This window comes from Hipposideros armiger, unplaced genomic scaffold (assembly GCF_001890085.2).
Source record: "Hipposideros armiger isolate ML-2016 unplaced genomic scaffold, ASM189008v1 scaffold_122, whole genome shotgun sequence".
NCBI lineage: Eukaryota > Metazoa > Chordata > Mammalia > Chiroptera > Hipposideridae > Hipposideros > Hipposideros armiger.
Genome location: NW_017731472.1, coordinates 2264539 through 2284126, shown reverse-complemented (window position 1 = coordinate 2284126; position 19588 = coordinate 2264539). Strand labels below are relative to the sequence as shown.

The 19588-nt window shown below is 39.9% G+C and overlaps 1 protein-coding gene across 2 annotated transcripts in view; it reads right to left on the bottom strand.

Moving 5' to 3' along the window:
- Nucleotides 1–2335: 2335 nt before the first annotated feature.
- Nucleotides 2336–19588, bottom strand: part of RAB3C (RAB3C, member RAS oncogene family) — a 268191-nt gene continuing 250938 nt past the window's right edge. For both annotated transcript variants that reach the window (XM_019648231.1, XM_019648230.1), the window contains exon 5: nucleotides 2336–10541. In XM_019648231.1, coding sequence (XP_019503776.1) covers nucleotides 10354–10541 — 188 coding nt within the window. In that variant the 3' untranslated portion in view covers nucleotides 2336–10353. The remainder of the gene's footprint in view (nucleotides 10542–19588) is intronic.

The window sequence follows — 19588 nt, the reverse complement described above, 5'->3', positions numbered from 1 at the left end:
CTTCCTAGTGCTTGTTTTCACTATTGCCTCATTTTAGTCCATTACCCATATTACCATTTAAGTGATCTTTCAAAATGTATATCTGGTCAAACTTCTTTGCTTAAATTGCATCAAGACTTTTTCATAGCTGGAGAATAGAATACAGACTTCTAAAGCATTTCACACAACTGTCGTGACATCAGCCTTGGGCCCCTTCTTTTCTTCCAATCTGTAGTCACCTGTACGAATGGCTTTGGAGTTCTGTAAATATGCTGTGTCCTGCTATTACCTCTGTTTGCATTTGCTGCTGCCTCTGTTCAGAACGAACTTCTTCCACTTCTGCCCTGCATAACTCTTACATCCCCTATATGTCTCAGCATCGACATCATTTCTTCTAGTGGGCCTTCTTGGAACATATGAATCCTTGCCTCCAATTTGGGATAACTGCCCCTCGGCTGTGCTTTCACAATAGTTTGTATGGAATCTCTATATTTATACTTATTGGATTTTGTAATTGTCTTCTTGGTAGGATATTGTTTGAAATGTTAATCCAGATTTTCTCCCAACACCTGTCTTTCTTATCTTGTCTATACTCTTTGCCTTTCTTCCATTCACTCAGTAGAATTGCTTAAAGGGAGATAATCCATTAAAAAATAGAGAATATAAATTTTAGTTGAAATTGCCTGAGATTTGGAATTTAAAAAACAAGAAAATCTAGTGCTGAAGGACTTGGGGCATAAACAATAGGTGAGGCAGAAAAGTTGGACAGCCGGACTGCCTCCACAGCAAACTAAAGATGCTTTGTACTTGGTGGGTATGGGGTGATGTGAGAAGAGAGTTAGAGGAGAAATAAAATAACCAAGGGGCTGAGTGTTCCTGAAAAGTGTCCAAAGACCAGAGCCTGCTGTGTGGCCTTTTATTTAGAAGGGGTCTTTTTTAAAGTTTAATAAGAAGCCTGGGAGAGGATGAGTATCTTCTGAGGGTGACAGATGTATTCTTTCCACGTCTACCTTAATGCTATTGAGAAAACAATAGCCACATAGTAGCTTCATTTTTTAAATTAATTCAAAGCTAGAGGGTTATTCCTAAGGATGAGGGTAGAGGGGGATTCTTGCTAAAATCAGTTGGAACTGCTTTGGTCACAGGAACCTCAGAATGACCAGGACATGTGTGTAGTCCCTCTGAGGTCTTGCCTCAGGCCAGATTCTTTATCTGTTTATCTCAGTTTATCAGTTTATTGTCTCACAAAATTTGTTTTTTAATATTTCACGGGAGATTTTTTTGTGTGTGCGTGAGTTGTTTCAGACTGAAACAAAGCTCTAGTTTTCAACTATTTATTAGATGCAAACATTAGGGAATATTAAATTTTAAACTTTGGTAATTTATTAATATTAACTTATACATTTTCCTCTATCCCAATTGTATGAGTTCATTGAGGGTTAGGACACTATGCATTTTTATGTATGTGAGACATTAGCATATAGAAGACATTCTGTAAATGTTTGTTGACAATATCACTGAAAGTCCCTTAATGTATTATTTTTCCCTTGATTTTGATTCTTTGCATGCTACCTGCTTTGTCTTCTCAGCTAGGTGACCCTCCTGTCACTGATTCAGCTCAGGAAGCTTTTTTGACCCATGTGGAACTGTGCGGATATTTCTGAGACCATCTTACTTGGGTTATTTTTAGTGCAAAGTCCTGAAAATGGCCCTTAGAGGTATATTTGGAAGCAAATATTCAGTAGAAATAGATAGAGCTGGTGGCACAATTAGAACACTAAAGGATCTCAAAATTTGTGGGGAATCTGCTGTGATACAAACAGATTGATAGCTGGGTGCTTCACCATACCCTAAGGTCCAAGACCAAGGCAAGTCTGTGCATCATCTGAAGCATCATTGCATCACACATCATGTGTTAAATGAAGCTCACACCACTCACACATCCCATTCACATGTCCCTGCTGAATGCTGCTTTCCCAGGCTGTGCCAGTAGGGTCCCAAAATGAGCATTGGACCTTGCACTTCATATACAGAGATATATGGTCTTTTGTTAGCCGAGGGGACTTTTTAATACCTTAGCAGCCATTCTTGATCCTACGACTAAGAGCTTTGTGAATGAAGCCAGGTGTAAAAAGTTACCTACCTTAAAAGATTATAAAGTGTTGGGGTTTACGCCAATGCCCAAATCCAAATTCACGTGTTGGAAACCCTTATTCCTAAATAAAAATGTCTCTAGTTTAAGCTCAGCATTTGTGCCTAAAGAGGAAGGTAACAAGAAACAGAAATAGGCATCCTAGGACCAAAATTAATACACATTGAAGGGAGATGAAAAAATGATCAGACTAAGGCAGAGAAATTCAGGAATATAGTCTCTTAGATATTTATTGTAATCTCCAAAAAATAAAACAAGATAAACCGAAAGAACAAAAACCACTTTCTATACAGAATTCACATACAAACTGAATACCTAATAGAGCACATACAGTTTTTACACAATTTCAATAAAGAGAATTAAAACTTCACAATGTGAATACACTTTATAGCTTTAAACCCAGACAAGAGCTCCTGTGGACGTATGAAGAGTCACGATATTTGCTGCGCAGCAGTAGTTTTCGACTACACATCACGATCACTATATGAAAGCATTAAGCTGTTACTCAATATTTTCTCAAGAAGAGCTCCACAGAGCAGTCACCAAGAAAGGGAGAAAAGTGCCGGGTTACAAAGGAAGGTGTTCATCTGTGCACTTCCCAACACCCTTTATGGGAACATCGAACCACAGGAACATTTCTGGGTACACATCTGCCTGGCTGACATTGGCTTAAACAATGTCTTGTGGTTTGGCGCATGGGCAAAATGTCTAAATTAACTTTTCTAATGTGGCTTTACAGCAATTTGTGTTTGGCCAAATCTGGGGCTGCTCAGCACAGAGAAATAGGATGATGCTGCAGCTTGTCAGCCTCATGGGGACAAAAAGAGAGAAGCAAACTGGGATAATTTGATGAGTTTCAGAAGAACAGTTTGGTTCTCTGGAGAAAAATAATGATTTGTAGCTGGCAGCTCTGTCACCCTGCCATTCACAGGTAACATAATGTGATCTTTCCCACTTATTTGCTTGGCACAATCTCCTCATATCTAATTCTTCCTGGCATCACCTCTGACCTCTTCAATGGAGCCATTCGTTGCTTTTCCAGTTCCTATGCATCCCCCATTTCTGTGCTCTTACATCCTGACATCACTTAGCATATAGATTGTATCCTGGCTTTTCTCCTCCCTGCTTCAGTGATTACACACATTAGGGGCTGAAGCCATACCTCTTCCATGTTTAATTCCCACAGCACTGAGCACGTGGTAGTCAATAACTGTGTAATGACTAACTAAATATTTAAACACACTCTTAAATTATTATTCTAATGTTGGCTACCTGCATATATATATATATATATATATATATATATATATATATTTAATTTGGCACAAAGTCATCTCTGATCTCCCTGTTTCATCCACCTTCACCTGACTTCTTCAGTGGATTTGAGAGCGGAGTACCAAGTTCAGGCTATCACAGTTAAAATAGGGGCATGCACCACTGGTGGTAGCCCAAAGCCATTTAATACGACTGGCACATCATGTTAATTTCAGGCAACTGCCATAGAGGGTACTGAGGGCTTCATCTGATGTACAGATGGCAACGGCATCTAAAAGCAACTGCTTGCTCTTCATCATTTAGAGTGAACAACTCATAACTATTCTTTCTAAGGGTATCATGATTTCCTCTGCTAACTAAATGAAAGGGCAAAGCACAATGCTTGTATTAAAATAAATGTTTTGCCTTAAAACTTGAAATGACACGAGTTTAAGGTAGTTGACCTACTTTAAACTTCATATACATAAACTCACAGTTTTGGGTAATCCAGCAACAGGGCCTAATTTCTTGATTTTGTATCTCAGTGAAGTTCTAGGCCACCAACTGTGAGATTAACAAGGGGGGGTCGAGGGTGAATATATGAGTTTCTGATGACATACCAAAGTGAGTCAAGATTCTGACTTTTGTTTCTCTTCTATCACTGGTGTGGACAATTGAGAATTGAAGTGAATATAACATTAGCTACAACCTAAAAAGACATCAATATTTCAGGATTCCCAGGGTTGACAGTATTAAATTTGCAAACAAAATACAAGGCTGAGTTACAATAAAAAATACATGCAAATACAAGAGTTGAAAATTCTTAGTAGACAGAACATGTGATCAACATGTCGGAGAAGAATAAAAATGACTTTTCCTTAGGTGCATACATTTTCTTAGGTATCTAAATTGGCCTCTAAAAGAGGCTAAAGGAGAATTTAGACAAAGAAATCCTATATAAAATAAACTAACAGCCATTCTATCTTGAAAACAAAATCCACAATTCTAAAAGGCAAAATTGACATATATTCGCAGATACTAAATGTTTGGTCTTATAGGGAAAAAGTACTTTGAATTAGGCACAGAAGAGTTTCACATGACACCAATAAGGTATTTACTGTATAAATTGCACCACTAGACAAATACAGCTACAAGAAATAATTTGAAGAAGTCACAGCCACCCAAAGCATCTCATACATTCATTATAATTCACTCTTTCATACTAGTTTATATACACTGAGTAAGTCATTAAATATTGCACTTATTGGCCCATGAACCCTCAATTCTGAGGTGTTGAAAAATAGAAAACAAATCTATTTTTATAACATATTTCATGCAACATTTAAGACATTTCAGTTCCACAAACACCATTAAATAGTTGTACATTTGGACAGTCCAACGGTATCACATCACATCTGACATTAACAATATATTAACAGGAATTACAGGAAGTTTTCATTCAGCACACATCCTAGGGCTGATGAGACAATACATGGAGAACCGTCATACTGATGCAGCAAACAATCCCTAGACTTCACTTTTATGAGGAGTATGGAACCACTAGACAGATTAAATCATGCTCACTTCCCTGAAAGGCCAGGTGTCTGTGTGGCTCATGTACCGTCTGTTTTTAAGAAGCGCATTCATGAACCGTACCAATGCCTGGCCCCCAAAAATGTTTCCATTAAGAAAAGTCACAGCCAACTCTCAATTGTCCACGATGAAGGAAAGTATGAACACAGGTAAGTGAAATACACAGGTAACCCCCAACCTCACTTCAGGGAGTAGTGACTGGTTGAAACTCCACCAATGACAGTGTCGATGGGAGGTAAATGGTGAAATTTGAGTGTCATTTCCTATTCTTGGTCCTGTCATTCTGTGAGAATAGTACTTTAAAACACTGAAATTATAAAAAATCAGGAAGTAGAAAAGAGAACTGCAGATGGAAAATTTGTCCACTAGCTAGATGGTCTGATCTTAATACTTGAGCTCTGACAGAGGTTTTGAAATAATTTTTGTCTAGAATGCTTGCAAAATGCATTTTCTCCCTATCCTCTCTTTTTAATGGGAATTATGTGCACAAACACACAAATCAGTGAGAAGAATCTATTTCGCAGAACTTTTTAAACAAAATCTATGTTACATTTCAAAGATAGATAAAGCTCCCTTTTCCCTAGCACTGAGAAAGCACCGTATATGGAAGTTTTCCTTCATAAAAAAGTTATCCGTGTGTGCACGTGTATATGTGTTGGGAGGGGCAACACTATGTGTATGGCCCAAATGTAAATATTTTCATCTATCAAAGGGAAATATTATTTGGAGTGACAAGCATTTCTGTAAAGGTTTTCAAGAAGAAAAATCTATATTTATTTACGAAATACCAATAAATATTGGGTTGTTGGGAAAGTCATGACGCATTTTTGCAACCAAAAAACAGATAAAATACATCATGACTTTTCCGACAACCCGATGGATAGAGTTTAGATAAATCCCCGAGACCTGTTTTTGCCCCTTTGGGGGAGATTGCATTTCTAGAACCTGGAGCCCTTTAGGTGCACTGTAGGGATAAAGATGCTTTCTTTCTGGTCATCAACTTCATCTTTTACCCAATTTGTTTGAATTCATTCCAGAATATAAACTAGATTTATGTCTTAAACTGGCTTTGGTAAAAAGTCACCTAAAAGATAAAGGACTCTAAAAAGCTGACCCTAATGGTTCAGCTGATCAGCAAGACGTCAGCATTTTACTGGTAAACTCCTAAAGCACAGAAAGCATACACAAACAGGCAAGGCTAAGCAGAGCTGTAGAGGTTGCATCTTCCGGTGGCAGATTAGAAGGGCCGCAGGGGTCTAGCTGCTCATGTGGCACCCTGACATAGCACACTGAGTATATATATGCACAAAGGAACGAAGAGTTCCAGTCATGCAAACTATAATGTAGACAGAGGATTCTTTACAGAAAGACAGGCCACCTCCCAATATGCCACCAAATAGCTACTGAGCATTCCCATAGTACGTGAAAATTATGAACAAACACTTTTTGGTTTAGAAAGGTCTTAGTCGTAACTTTAAAACAAGATTTATCTCAGGTTTTCACATGCAGCTACTACCTCAGCCTTGAGTCGCTTGGTAGAGTCTGGATACATTTTTCTATAGCCCCACAAATGCCACACGCTAGTCTGAAGGGTGGCCTAGGACATCGTCACCAAGCACTAACATACACATTGGATAAACTATGTTAACAATGAGCCAGCTCCCGTGCTCCAAAATCAGTGTTGCTTCATGGAAGTTCAACTAATAGTGGACTGTATTTTACTCTTTAAAAAGAATATTGCGTACCTGAAAGTCTATTCTCAGCATAGGTGTAGTAAAAATTGGAAGTTTGAAGTGGTTCCTGAAAAATAGCCAATCTGATGAACAAAAAAATACCTATACCTCTAGATGAGAGTTAAGTAGGTGAATGAAATGTGTGTTTGTTTCTTGAATATATAGATGTGTTGTATAATTTGGGTTGTAGTTTTGTAGAATTTATACTTCATATGTGTGATAACAATGCTGCAACTTCCTGCTACAACTGAAGGCATCATCATGCTTTCCCTTCCAAATAAAGATCTTGGCGCTTATTTACCAGGCAGCAAAGGGACATTGACTTCAAGTGGATCTAAGGAGGAGCTATAAGAACCGCTTTGATCATCCAGTCTTTAGACGTTCATCAAGGCCACCGAAGATGTTGAGTGAAAGCAGCAGCTCTGAATGAAGTCACTGTCCTGAAGCCATTCTTAGCCTGTAGGTGTTAGGCTAGCTTGTAAACTGCCACTTGGAGACTTAAGAAACTTCAGGTACCTTCTACATCCATTCCCATCCCAAAAACCTGAAATGCGGATCCGCCCCGTGGATGGCTATTTGATGAAATAATTTCCAGTCCAAGGTTTCAGTGATATTAGAATCAGAAAGAAATGTACCGGAAACCAAAGTTCTTGGAAGTATTTCCTCAAAACAATCTATTAGTAATTCTATTAGTAATTGGAGGGGTGGGGCTGCTAAGGTGATAGGTGGCAGAGGATAAGAAATTCATACTTGAAACACTAATTGAATGACATCAAAGACAAAAAGATGGAGGTCTAAGATTTATAAACTGACAAGCATACGTTTTTAAGGTGGCTTGTTCTTTTGAATACACATTTAGTTATGCGATTAGTAAAAATAACCTGTTATTTAAGCAGCTGGCAGGTGCAAAAAATGTAGGAGGTATTGTGTGTGTGTGTGTGTGTGTGTGTGTGCACACGCGTGCATGCATGCGCACATGCCCAAGGCTGAAAAACCTTGGCCCCGCAGTTATAATTTGTAAGTAATATAACTTGATGCCAATAAATAGAAGCTCACTTAGTCAACCCATGACTGGTTCCTCTTTTGCCAAATTTGATTTTAAAACCAGAATCTCTTGACGAAATTAGGAATAGAGAATATTCTCTCTTGCCACATGCTTCACAGCAGAAACATAGGTGTTCATTCACTTGAGCTCTGTGGCAATCCTCTCTGGAAACTTCTCACTTGATGAAATTCACACCAGGTGGGAGTTTCAAAACTGAGACTCAATTAGGAAGGCACCATTACCACTGAGGTTTGGAAAAGAGAAATTATACAATGTTCCTTGGCCATGATACTCAGGCTGTTGCTTCATCACGCTCCCCTGACTGGCATGAAGTAGTTTGACTTTGGCATGTGTGACACTGGATAAGTGGGCACTTGGCTTATTTCTTCCTTAGGGCCAATGAATTTCAATAGCAATCAGTTATTCAGGGGAAAAGTTCACAAGAGCAAAACTCAACTCTTTTCCTTCCACTTTTCTACCCTCATTTTGCTTTCCATTTTACAATAATACACATTAAGGTCCTTCTGAAAAAGCCATCTGGAACGTCTTATTTAGGTTTTGACATCGGTAAGGATGTGCGGGAAGGGAGCTGGCTTTATTGTTTCATATTAGATTATAAAAGTAAGCTTAACAGTTACATCATTTAACATGGCCACTTCCTAGTCCAGGTTATAGAAATGTTACAATAGCATGCAAATAGGCTTTTGTTGCAAACAAATCACTTTGATGCCCCCCCCACCACCATCTTTCTTTCCAGTCACTCTAATTTCTGTGATTTTGAAGCTGGTGGCCCCATTAAATCTAATAAAGCATTAATGTTGTCTTCACTAAGCTAAGGCCTGCCTTGCAGGGTGCTTAAGTGAAAATTTATTAATAATTAATGGATCTTAAGCTAAGAATGTGAGAAAGAATATGGATATGCTTAAAACATCCCAAATGCTCTTATCATTTTCATCTTCTTACTAATAATGCATGTGACTTAGTTCCCTGACTTTAGGCATTTTATTCCCCAGAGATCTCTTTAGGCATATGCACGTTTCCCTGTCAATATCCTTGCCCAATAAACTTGCACCACATTCTTACTCTCATGGGAATGCTCTCTATTTTTGAAAAGAGGGAAGCATGTTTAATATGAGCACCCAAGAAGCGGAGATTCACCTAACAGTACTGTCATTCTAAGCCTGCCACTCAGCGCCTGCTGCCTTCTGCAAGTCTTAGCTGTAAGCAATACTGGGTGGTGACACTGGTTCCTAGTTTTCCTTTAGTGCTGTCAGAATAGATGGTGGCATTTGTTTGCTCGTTATTCATCTATGGTCTTCGGGAAACCTGGGAGACAGGATCAAGCTGTTCACATGGTTTCCTTCCTCCTCTCAAGTTGCTGATGGCCTACTCAAGTGTTTCTGTAACTCCCAGCTCCCACGGGTATATTCTCTGAGTAACTGAGACATGTTTAAAGGCTTACAGAATGGAGGTGTGCTTTAGAATTAGGTTAAACACTCAGTTGAAAAAGATCAGAGATGAAAATCCTTGTCTTCAACCTGGGAGCCATTGAGATACTGTTTAAACAACATCTAATTAGGTAAAAGAACTTAGCTGGGGTGTGAACAGAGGCAATGGCTGGGGGAAGCCTATATCCTATAAGAGGGACTCTAAATGCTTCAACTTAACCTCTGTTCCAAGAGGTGGTGATGGTCCCAGGAAGTTGTGGTGATGGTGGTGTATGGTATGGCATCTACTTATTAAGGAAACGGGGGGAGCTCAGGCCTTGGCATTCGACAGCCACTCATACTGTTGTTGGTCAAAATGCTTGTTGCATAACATTCAGCAGATACCTCTCAGTTCGTCAGTGCCCTCAAATATTCAGAATGTTTGGTAGAATCAGTGGAAAGAGCAGTCCTGGGTTAGGGTAGTCCTTATTTAAACATATAAACGAAAAGAGATTAAATCCAGTTCCTTTCAGGTAAATAGTAACCTCTTGGAAACTTGCAAGGGCCTTGAACACAATATTTCAATTTCTGTCTAGTCAATGATACCCTCAGTTAGTGATAACACTGAAAAATAGGCACATTTCCTGAATAGTAAACTGACCAGAAAACTGGTCATTTATTCAGGAAATATGACTAATGTTTCCACTTGAGTTTCCATTAAGAGTAAAGCAAATAAGGTCTCCTGAGACCTCCCACTGTCTTCCCCGCCCCAACACAAAGGAATCCTTGGTTATCATCCCTACAGGTGAATCACGTAATTTGAACCAGTGGCACAAAAGTTAGTTGTAGTGAAATAGTCTGAAATCCCAGCAGTAGCTTGATCTGAGAAGAAATCTGAAACATAAAGAGCCTAGAAGACAAATAACAAATCACATGCAAATACCAGGTATGTATACATGGATAGTCTTTACAAATTTAAGATCATATATTTGCCACATATTAACAGAGGGACTCTCCCCAGAATTCAATGCATATACTAGCCATTGACATCTAAGATTTCCCTCTAGTAACTATTAGGCAGTCTGAACGAAGGCTCCTTGACCATTAACAAATGCTGTGTGTTGGTAACCAAGCCCCCTAGAGCTAGCTGCCTGCGTGTGTGTGAGGACATTAACAGCCACAGCTGGGCTGTGGAGATGGAGGGGTTTCCTTGAGTCTTGTGTTCTGCTTTGCAGCAGTGATGGCCGGATCGGTCTCCAAACTCTCTGACATTTTGTCACAGATGATATCCACAAGGCGCTCAAATGTCTGCTTGACATTAATGTTATCCTTGGCACTTGTTTCAAAAAACTCAAACCCTGGAAGAAACACAGAGAAACACAGCTTGGTCATGTGTCATACTTCTACTGAAATGAAATGGGACTTGGTGATGGTATTGGATGCTGATGGAGTATGATGATGGGACAGTAGTGGGTGGTGGGTTTGGTTTGGGTGAGAGACGAGACGCAGGCATGAGATGGCATCTGAGCACATGCTACCATCTTGCTACCATTGACAAAAGTTATAACATGGAATTGGTGATGCTCACATGCTATTTTTCTGTTGATTCATTTATGCTATCAGCATGGCTCAAGATACGAAAACCAATCATTTGGCAAGAGTTAGTCATGGCAGCATTAAGAATCCTCAACACTGAATCTGTCTTTGCCATCCTTTCCCTCAACCCCTGGCCCACCATATTGCCCCTTGCAAACTTCTCTAGGACTGGTGTTACTTGGCAGTTTTTATTTCCCCATTATGGATTCTACCAGAATGATTTTCTTTTTTTTTTTTAATTAACTTGAAGCTTAGGAGACTTCATGTGCATATATTCTGCGGCAAAAGGGATCACCAAACTCCAACATAATCCAGCTCTAACATTTTCCATGTCTGCCCTGCTGCTGCCCAAATGAAAGGTCCGAGGGTGGGCTTTTGGTAAATCTCCGGTATCTAAAGGTGGACACAAGGTGGCACTAAAGCATCACTGGATTTACCTTAAACGAGCTTTAACCTCCTTTAGGAAATTTTGAGTGGTGTTAGTTTAACAGCCCTCCAGGGCTTTGTATAACATTGTATCTATTGGTGGTGTGGTGATTTTTTGGTAGCTTCTGTTATCTATCAGCAGCAATATTTTTACCAACATTGGGAAAGGACACTTTGATAAATTTCAAATGAGGTGCTAGAATTGCAAGAAGGTATTTAAAAAAAATGCAGTGACAGTTTCACACTTCTGCTTATGTGTCACTGTACCTGGACACACAAGAGAAAGCAGCTTTTAGTATGCTGCTCTGTACACATTCTTATCACTCCATTGTTTGCATGCACATTCCACTGGCTGGGCTTGCCAGTCAGTTACCATGACAACCGCCCCGCTAGGCCAGCCAAGATTGCTCTGGTCCGTTCAAAGGACTTTGATTTAGGAGGTATTGGGCTGAACACAGAAATACTTTCCTAATCCATTCTGAATTTTACACCCTATAAATCCTTCTGGTTACATCTGGCCCTATCTCAGAGGAGCCACTTAGATTCAGAATGATTAAATCATGTGATTTCTATCCCAGCTCTGGGACCAAAGGAGAGTGGGCTAACATTTTCCATCGCATCCATGTCGAAATCCCTTTGATAACCCAGAAATACTTATTTTCTAAAGCAGTATTGAAGGGCAGTATTGAAGGGCAGACAACAAAAAGCAATTCTCGTGGGTTAAAATGTCTAATTTAGTTGTCATACTGTATGTTTCGTTAGATGGCTTTATCTGAGCTTGAATTTCACTGGCTACTCTGTATCCTAATGTTAAAATCTAAGTGAATAATTGCAGGATTTGAGCTGAAGGAACATGAGCAGAGCCAGGCTATAATGATAGATATTTTAAACCCTTTTAGGCTTGTATTTGTCTTTGATTTCTCTCTCTGGGTAGTGCTTATATGGTTCTCTTACATTCTGCATTTCTTTACAGAAATTAACAGCACTTTTTTCTAATGTTTGTACAGTACAGGGCTAAATCATTCACCTTGCAGAATCAGAGTTTGGAAAAGGCAGTATGAATCTAAGCAATATCCTTATTGATAAGATGTCAGAACTATCTGCAGTGGAGATTTTTCCAATGCTAACGAGAGGGTGCTTTATGTCACAGGATATCAAGACCCCACTGAAGAAGTCCAAATCCTTGGCTAAGACTTGAGAAAAGAAATCCCTAAATTTTGCACAAAAGTTTCACTCACAGGTTCAATTGTCCTGTCTCTTCTGCAAACTAACATGTCTTTTACTTATTAGCATGATTTGGGAAGGCACTGAACTTGGTATCATAAAAGATTTAGCCACTGTGAAAATACGGTGATACACACAAGGCTTTGTCAAACATGACTCTCTTTATCTGGGCTTTGAGACACTCCACGATGCTGGGATACAATTTGAGGTCAGTAAAATGTCCTTGATCACAAGAGCCATAGATGCTCAGTCTCTTGACCTTATTTAACCTGGAACCCCAGGAAGATATGGCTATTAAAGTGATAGTGTCTCAGAAAAAGAACACCATATTATAAGAGCCCGCCATTTATCCAGCATTGCTGGAGAAGGAGGTACCATGATATAGTGAGAGGAATGGATTGTCAATCAAAAGATGTGAGATCTAGCCACACTAGTAATACTTACTAGCTTTGAGATCATAGGCAAGTCATATTTTTATTCTAATGTTTATGACATTTGCCCCGCTTAGCTTCCAGGGCTATCATGATGCTCAAATGAGAAAAAAATGTATATAAAGCACCAAGCAAATCAGAAATGCTGTGATAACAACAGTAATAATAAACTATCATTTGAGCAGTTGCTATATAACAGGTACGATTCAAAACACTTTATACATTTTAACTCATTTTATCCATGAGGTAGGTGAGAGTATTTTTTCCAATTTACTCATCAGGATGGCCGAGCACTTTGCTCAAGCATTTACTTGTTCAGCCAGTAATGGCAAAGCTAGCATCCGAGCTATTAACCTGGATACTCTCCTGCCCCTCCAGATTCCCTGAAGTATGGTACTATCTGGTTCCAGTGGAATTGGAAATTCTATGTTAATTAATAATCACAATATATATTATAAACTTCCGATAATATAAATAGAAAGTAAGTAGATTTAACACTGTCAGTGAACAAACGGATCATCTTTTCTAAATGATTCCAAAGGTACTCTGATATCTTGTGCTTCTTAAGATTCATATAGGTGGCTTTCAGCTGTATCTCTATACAGAATTATACATGGTTGACCCTTGAACAATGCTGGGGTTAGAAGCACTGACCCCTGTGCAGTCAGAAATCTGCATGTAACTTTTAACACCAAAACATAACTATAGTCATCCTCCCCAGTGGCTATGGAGTTTGATTCCAGGAACTTGCCCACCTCCACCACCCATAGATACCAAAACCCACAAATGCTCAAGTCCCTTAGATAAAATGGTGTAGAACAGGGGTCGGCAAAATGCAGCTCATGAGCCACATGCAGTTCTTTGGGTACATTCCATCTCAAAAGTTTGCCGACCCCTGGAAGAGCCAATCCTGTCCCTCACAACAATTTATACAATGTATATGGCCAGCCCTCTACACCTGAGGATTCTTAACCATAGATCGAAAATACTGTTTTTGATCCACAGTTGGTTGACTCTGTGGATGGGAAATGGAGGGCTGGATGTATAATTTATTGAAAAATATCTGCATAAGGGACCAACACAGTTCAAACCATGTTGTTCAAGGTGAGATCTGTATCTTCACTCAATCACCTGTGTGTGAGGCCACTCAAACCCCACACCAATGTGTGCCCAAATCATAACCATAAATCCAAACACTTTAGCCTTCTTCTTTTAAGTTATTGTTGTATTTTATGGCTGTTACCTCCCAGTATCTCAGTATTTTAACTTCTACTATAGCAAATGACCTTGTTCTTACAAATCTTGAACCTCCCATCCATACACATGAACATCAATGGGAAGCCAGCACTTCAGTCAGTGGTGCTTAGGAAACAGTCTTTCTTAAACTTTGAAACTCATGTCCAATTTACTAGGCAGGACAATATGGTTCAGCAGATTAAATAAGGAGCCCAAGGTCACACAGTTAGTCAACTGTAAAGGCTGTCAGAGATCTCCTGATAAACAAGTTACTGATTTAGCTTTCAGCCTCGGACACCTGTCTCTCAGACGACATCATCTGGTAATAATTTCAGCATTCACGTGTCTTCATCACCAAATCAGTTAACACTCTCAATTAGCCACAGAAACTCTGATCATCCTCTCTCATTCTTCTCTCATCAGAACCTTACTAATTTCTCTCTGACATAGACAGCACGGTTCCCAAGTAGGATGAGCCTTGTGCTGTGGACCAGTCCATTTCTGTTTTCAGCCTTTTCATGCCTGATCCTGGAAAGACCTATCCTACATTTTCCAAAAGCCATGATAGGTACTGCTGGATCTTAATCTATATATGGCCTTCTGTTTCAGTTTTACTTGATATTTGGGACTGGACAGAAGCTTGGAAAAATTTCCTATGGAAAATACATTAGTTATGCTGAGGGAAGAAACACATAGCTAACCTGTGTCCTCCTCATGTATGTATATTGCTGAAGTGGAAGCATGGAGAGTTGGTGTAAACCGGGCTTTAGTGCCTAGGAGATGTGATTCCACATCCTGACTTCACACCATTGGAGGTCTACTTGCATTAAAATCCCATAAAGTGTTTAAAAACCTCTAACCTCCACAAGCAACAGGCCTCAGAGTGTCCTGGCTTTTTGCAGAGCTACCGCAGACTCGGTACCGGCAGGGCAGCCAGTCCAACGTGCCTCCAGGTCCAGCACAGGCAGCAACCAACCATGGATCACTTTGTAGCTCCTACTATTGTAGGTAGTCCCTGGTCACAGGCAGTGGCTGGCCTAGGCCTGCATCGGAACCCCTCCCAAGAGACCCCAGAACCAACATACTTGGAGGTTGGCTTTAGACCACAGCAGAGCACCACCCAATTAGCCCCCTAGTGGCCGACCCAAATGAGCGATTTCAACAGGCACCAGAGCCCACTGGGGCAAATCCCACTCTGTGGGGTAAGTCCCCTGCACAGCAGCCCTATAAGCTATAGATGTGTTCAAACCCCACAGCCAATCAGCCTGAGGGGCAATCCCACCCACTGATGTTCCTACAGCAATCAAGGATCAACTACAACAGGAGGGCACACACAACCCACATAGGGAACACTCCTGGAGCACCCAGTACTGGTGACCAGGGAGACTCTACCACTTGGCCTCACAGGGCACCTACTACACAAGGCCACCTAGTGAGACTGGGAGATGTAGCAGACCTACCTCATACATAGACGCAAACAGAGAGGTAACCAAAATGAGGAAACAAAGAACAACACCCCAAATAAAAGAACAGGAGAAAACTCCATAAAAAGAACTAAATGAAATGGAGGCAAGCAACCTATCAGAGATAGAGTTCAAAACACTGGTTAAAAGGATGCTCAAGGAACTTAGGGAGAACGTCAACAAAGAGACTGCAGGTATAAAAAAGGACACAGAGCCATAAAACAGAACCAGTCAGAAGTGAGCAATACAATAATTAAAATGAAGCATGTACTAGAAGGAATCACCAGCAGACTGGATGAAGCAGAGGACTGAATTGGCAATTTGGAAGACAAGGTGGCATAAAATACCCAATCAGAACAGCAAAAAGAAAAAAAAAAAAAAGGAAAGTTTAAGAAACCTCTGGGACAACATCAAGCATACCAACATTCTATCATAGAGTCATTAATATGCTAATAACTATGTATGGTGCCAGGTAAGTACTAAACTAATCAGGGGGATCACTTCTTAAATTATACAAATGTCTAACCACTATGCTGTACACCTGAAATTAATATAAATTAATACTGAATGTCAGCTGTATTTGAAAAACAAAAAGGGTGGGGGAAAGGTGAAGGGCAATGAGGTCTAAATTTCCAGGTCTAAAACAAATAAGTCATGGGGATGTAATGTACAACATGGGGAATATAGTCGATAATATTGTGACAGCATGCTCTGGTGTCAGATGGTTGCTGAGCTTATTAATATCATGGTGATCACTTCTTTAGGCATATAAATGTTGAATAACTATGGCATATAGCCGAAACTGATATAATGTATGTTAGCTATGATTTTTAATAAAACTCTTAAAAAAATCTGTTACATTCGTATACACCAATAATGAACTATCAGAAGGAAAAATTAAGAAGACAACCCCATTTATAATTGCATCAAAAAGAACAAATTACCTAGGAATAAATTTAACCAGAAAGGTGAAAGGCCTGTATACTGAACACTAAGACAAAAACATTAAAAAATATGCAAATGAATGGAAAGAGATTTCATTTTCATGAATTGGAAGAATTAACATTGTTAAAATGTTCATACTACCCAAAGCAATCTACATATTCAATACAATTCCTCTAAAAAATTCAATGGCACTTTTCACAGAACTAAAATAAACAATCCTAAAATTGTACAAAAAGACCCTGAATAGCTAAAGCAATCTTGAGCAAGAAGAACAAAGCTGGAAGCATCACACTCTATGATTTTACAGCTATCAAAATAGTACACAGTAATCAAAATAGTATGATATTGGCATAAAAACAGATATATAGATCAATGAAACAAAATAGAGAGCCCAGAAAATAAAGCTCCTCATGCATGGTCAATTGACTCATGACACAGGAGCCAAGAATATACAATGGAGAAAGGATAGTCTCTTTAATAAACGATGCTGAGAAAATTGGACAGCCAGATTCATAAAAATGAAACTGGACTATCTTACAGCATAAACAAAAATGAATTCAAAATGGATTAAAGGCTTGAATGTAAGACTCTGAACTATAAATCTACTTGACATTGGCTTGAGGATGATTATTTGGAATTGACAATAGAAACAAAGGCAATAAAAGCAAAAATAAACAAGTGGGGCTATATCAAACTGAAAAGGTTCTGCACAGCAAAGGAAATAATCAACAAAATGAAAAGGCAACCTTCTGAATGGATGTAAATATTTTCAAATCATATATCTGATGAGGTGTTAATATGAAAAATATGTAAAGAACTTATACAACTCAATAGCAAAAAAGAAAAAAAAATCTAGTTAGAAAATGGACAGGGGATCTGAACAGACATTTTTCTGAAGAAGCTATACAGATGGCCAATAGGTATATGAAAAGATGTTCAAAATCACTAATAATCATGAAAATGCAAATCAAAACCACAATGAGATATTACTGCAACCCTGTTAGAATGGGTATTGGGTATTATAAAAATAAAAGACAAGAAATAACAAATGTTGGAAAGGATGTGGAGAGAAGTAAACCCCTGTGCAGGTACTAAAATCATACTGCAGCAATTCATTTTCATCTCTAATTGTTAAAAATCTATTATGTGTCCTTTGATTTTTATCCCCAAAATCCTAAATGAGAAGGCATTCTATTTCCAGATTCTATTTGCAGTCCCAGTGTCTTCCCCTTTTCTGTGGGTTGGGAGAACCAGAATGGCAAGAGTAGGTCATTCTGCTGCCAGGTGGGTGACATTTGGGCCAGAACTCGGGATTGCTGGCTGAGCAGCAGGACGAGCTGTTGTACTAGCTTGCCTCATGCTGGGACCTAGCCTGGAGATAGAGGTCAGGAACGGAAATCAGTAAGGATTTTGACTCACTTGCCTCAAGAATGGCCACAGAACACAGAGAAGCAGTAGAGAAGCAAGAGCAGGAGCTCAGCCAATTTTGTGTTGCTAAAATAATGGTCAAGTAATCCAGTCTGAGTGCTTGTCCTTAGCCAGGCATGACCAGATGGCAGTTTCGGTTTTGTCTAGATTCTGAAGCTATACAAAGGTCACTCTATGGCCTTGACAAATCCTGGTTGATGTGGACAAAATTTCCTCTCTGGCCTACCCTCCCTAGACATGAGTTTATCACTCTTGACAAGTGGGAATAGCTCTGATTCAGCATTAGAGGAAAGGAAGCTACCTGAGCTCACTGGTGTAACAGCTGCCCATGCTATGATCCATCATTCTGTGGAACAAACTCCAACCTGCACAGACTGTCATCCACAGCCCACCTTATTGACTCCCTCAGCAATCTCCTTCCAGACATATACCCACACACCCCAAACTATTTCAGCCAAACTTATCTACTTCCTGTCTGGTGAAGAGAGATTTGACACAAGTTCCTTGCAGCTTTGCCCATGATAGTTTCCTCTTGAAGCATGATCCTTCACTCTTTCCCCCTTCCCCATCCAACTTACTCTTCAAGACAGAGATTGCTGTGTATTATATCTAGCCTCCAGACTTTTAAACATTTTATTTTGAGCCACCATTTAAAAATGCAGATTACTGGAGGAATGTCACCAACATGGCAACATAGGTCATTCCTGACTTTGCTCCCCCTCACAAGGAGAACAATTAACAATTTATGTAGAAAACACCGGTGGAAGAATCCTAGAACATTGGAGTCGAGGCAGAAGCAACCCCCTACACCACAGAGACCAAGAAAGACCACATTAGAATGGTAAAAGGAGCAGCTATGGGCTGACTACATTGCCTCCCCCTTAGGAAGGTGCAACACCATGCTGAGACATCTACCCTGAGCCTCCAGATCCTCCAGTGGGAAAAGAAAGCACGGGGTGGACATCCAGCTCCTCCCAGCATTGTGGGTCACTTCTTGGGAGCCTCCACTCAGGTCTTACCCCATGGGATTGTGGGGGAATACATGGGGCTCAACCAGTGTGAATCTGATTGTGACAGAAAAGGGGGAAAGGACTTGCAACAACCAGCACTCAGATCTTGGCAGACCGAGTTCCTACTTGTAGCTCCCAAGCAGCTGTGCTCCCAACCAGCATTCTGCCACCTTGACTTCTATACCAGGGTGCTCTCCATTCTCCTCCTCCCTCTCCAGCCGTGACTTCCATTTCCTTGGGAGATTCCTCCTCTTTCTGTCTCTTACACTTTGGCTTTGTAAGCTTAGCCTACCACTCTTCTCTCTCTACAACCTCCCTTGGGTATTCCATCCACTTCTAAGGTTTGAACTCTGCCTACAGATTGATGGTCAAATCATGTCCTAGCCGTGACCTCTCACTTAAGCTTCTGGCTCCTCCACCCACCCTCCAGCTGTGTGTGTTCAGTATTTCTGATTTAAGGTGGTCCACTAATCACCTACAGCTGAATCAGCTGGAGTTTTGTTTCTTTTTCAAATGCATATTCATCGACCAACTCATCAGAGTTTCTAAGGTAGAAGTCCAGGAATCTACATTTTTAACAAACAGCCTTTTGACTTTGATACAACACTAAATTTTTACGGCACCGGCTAAGATGGTGGGAGTGTTT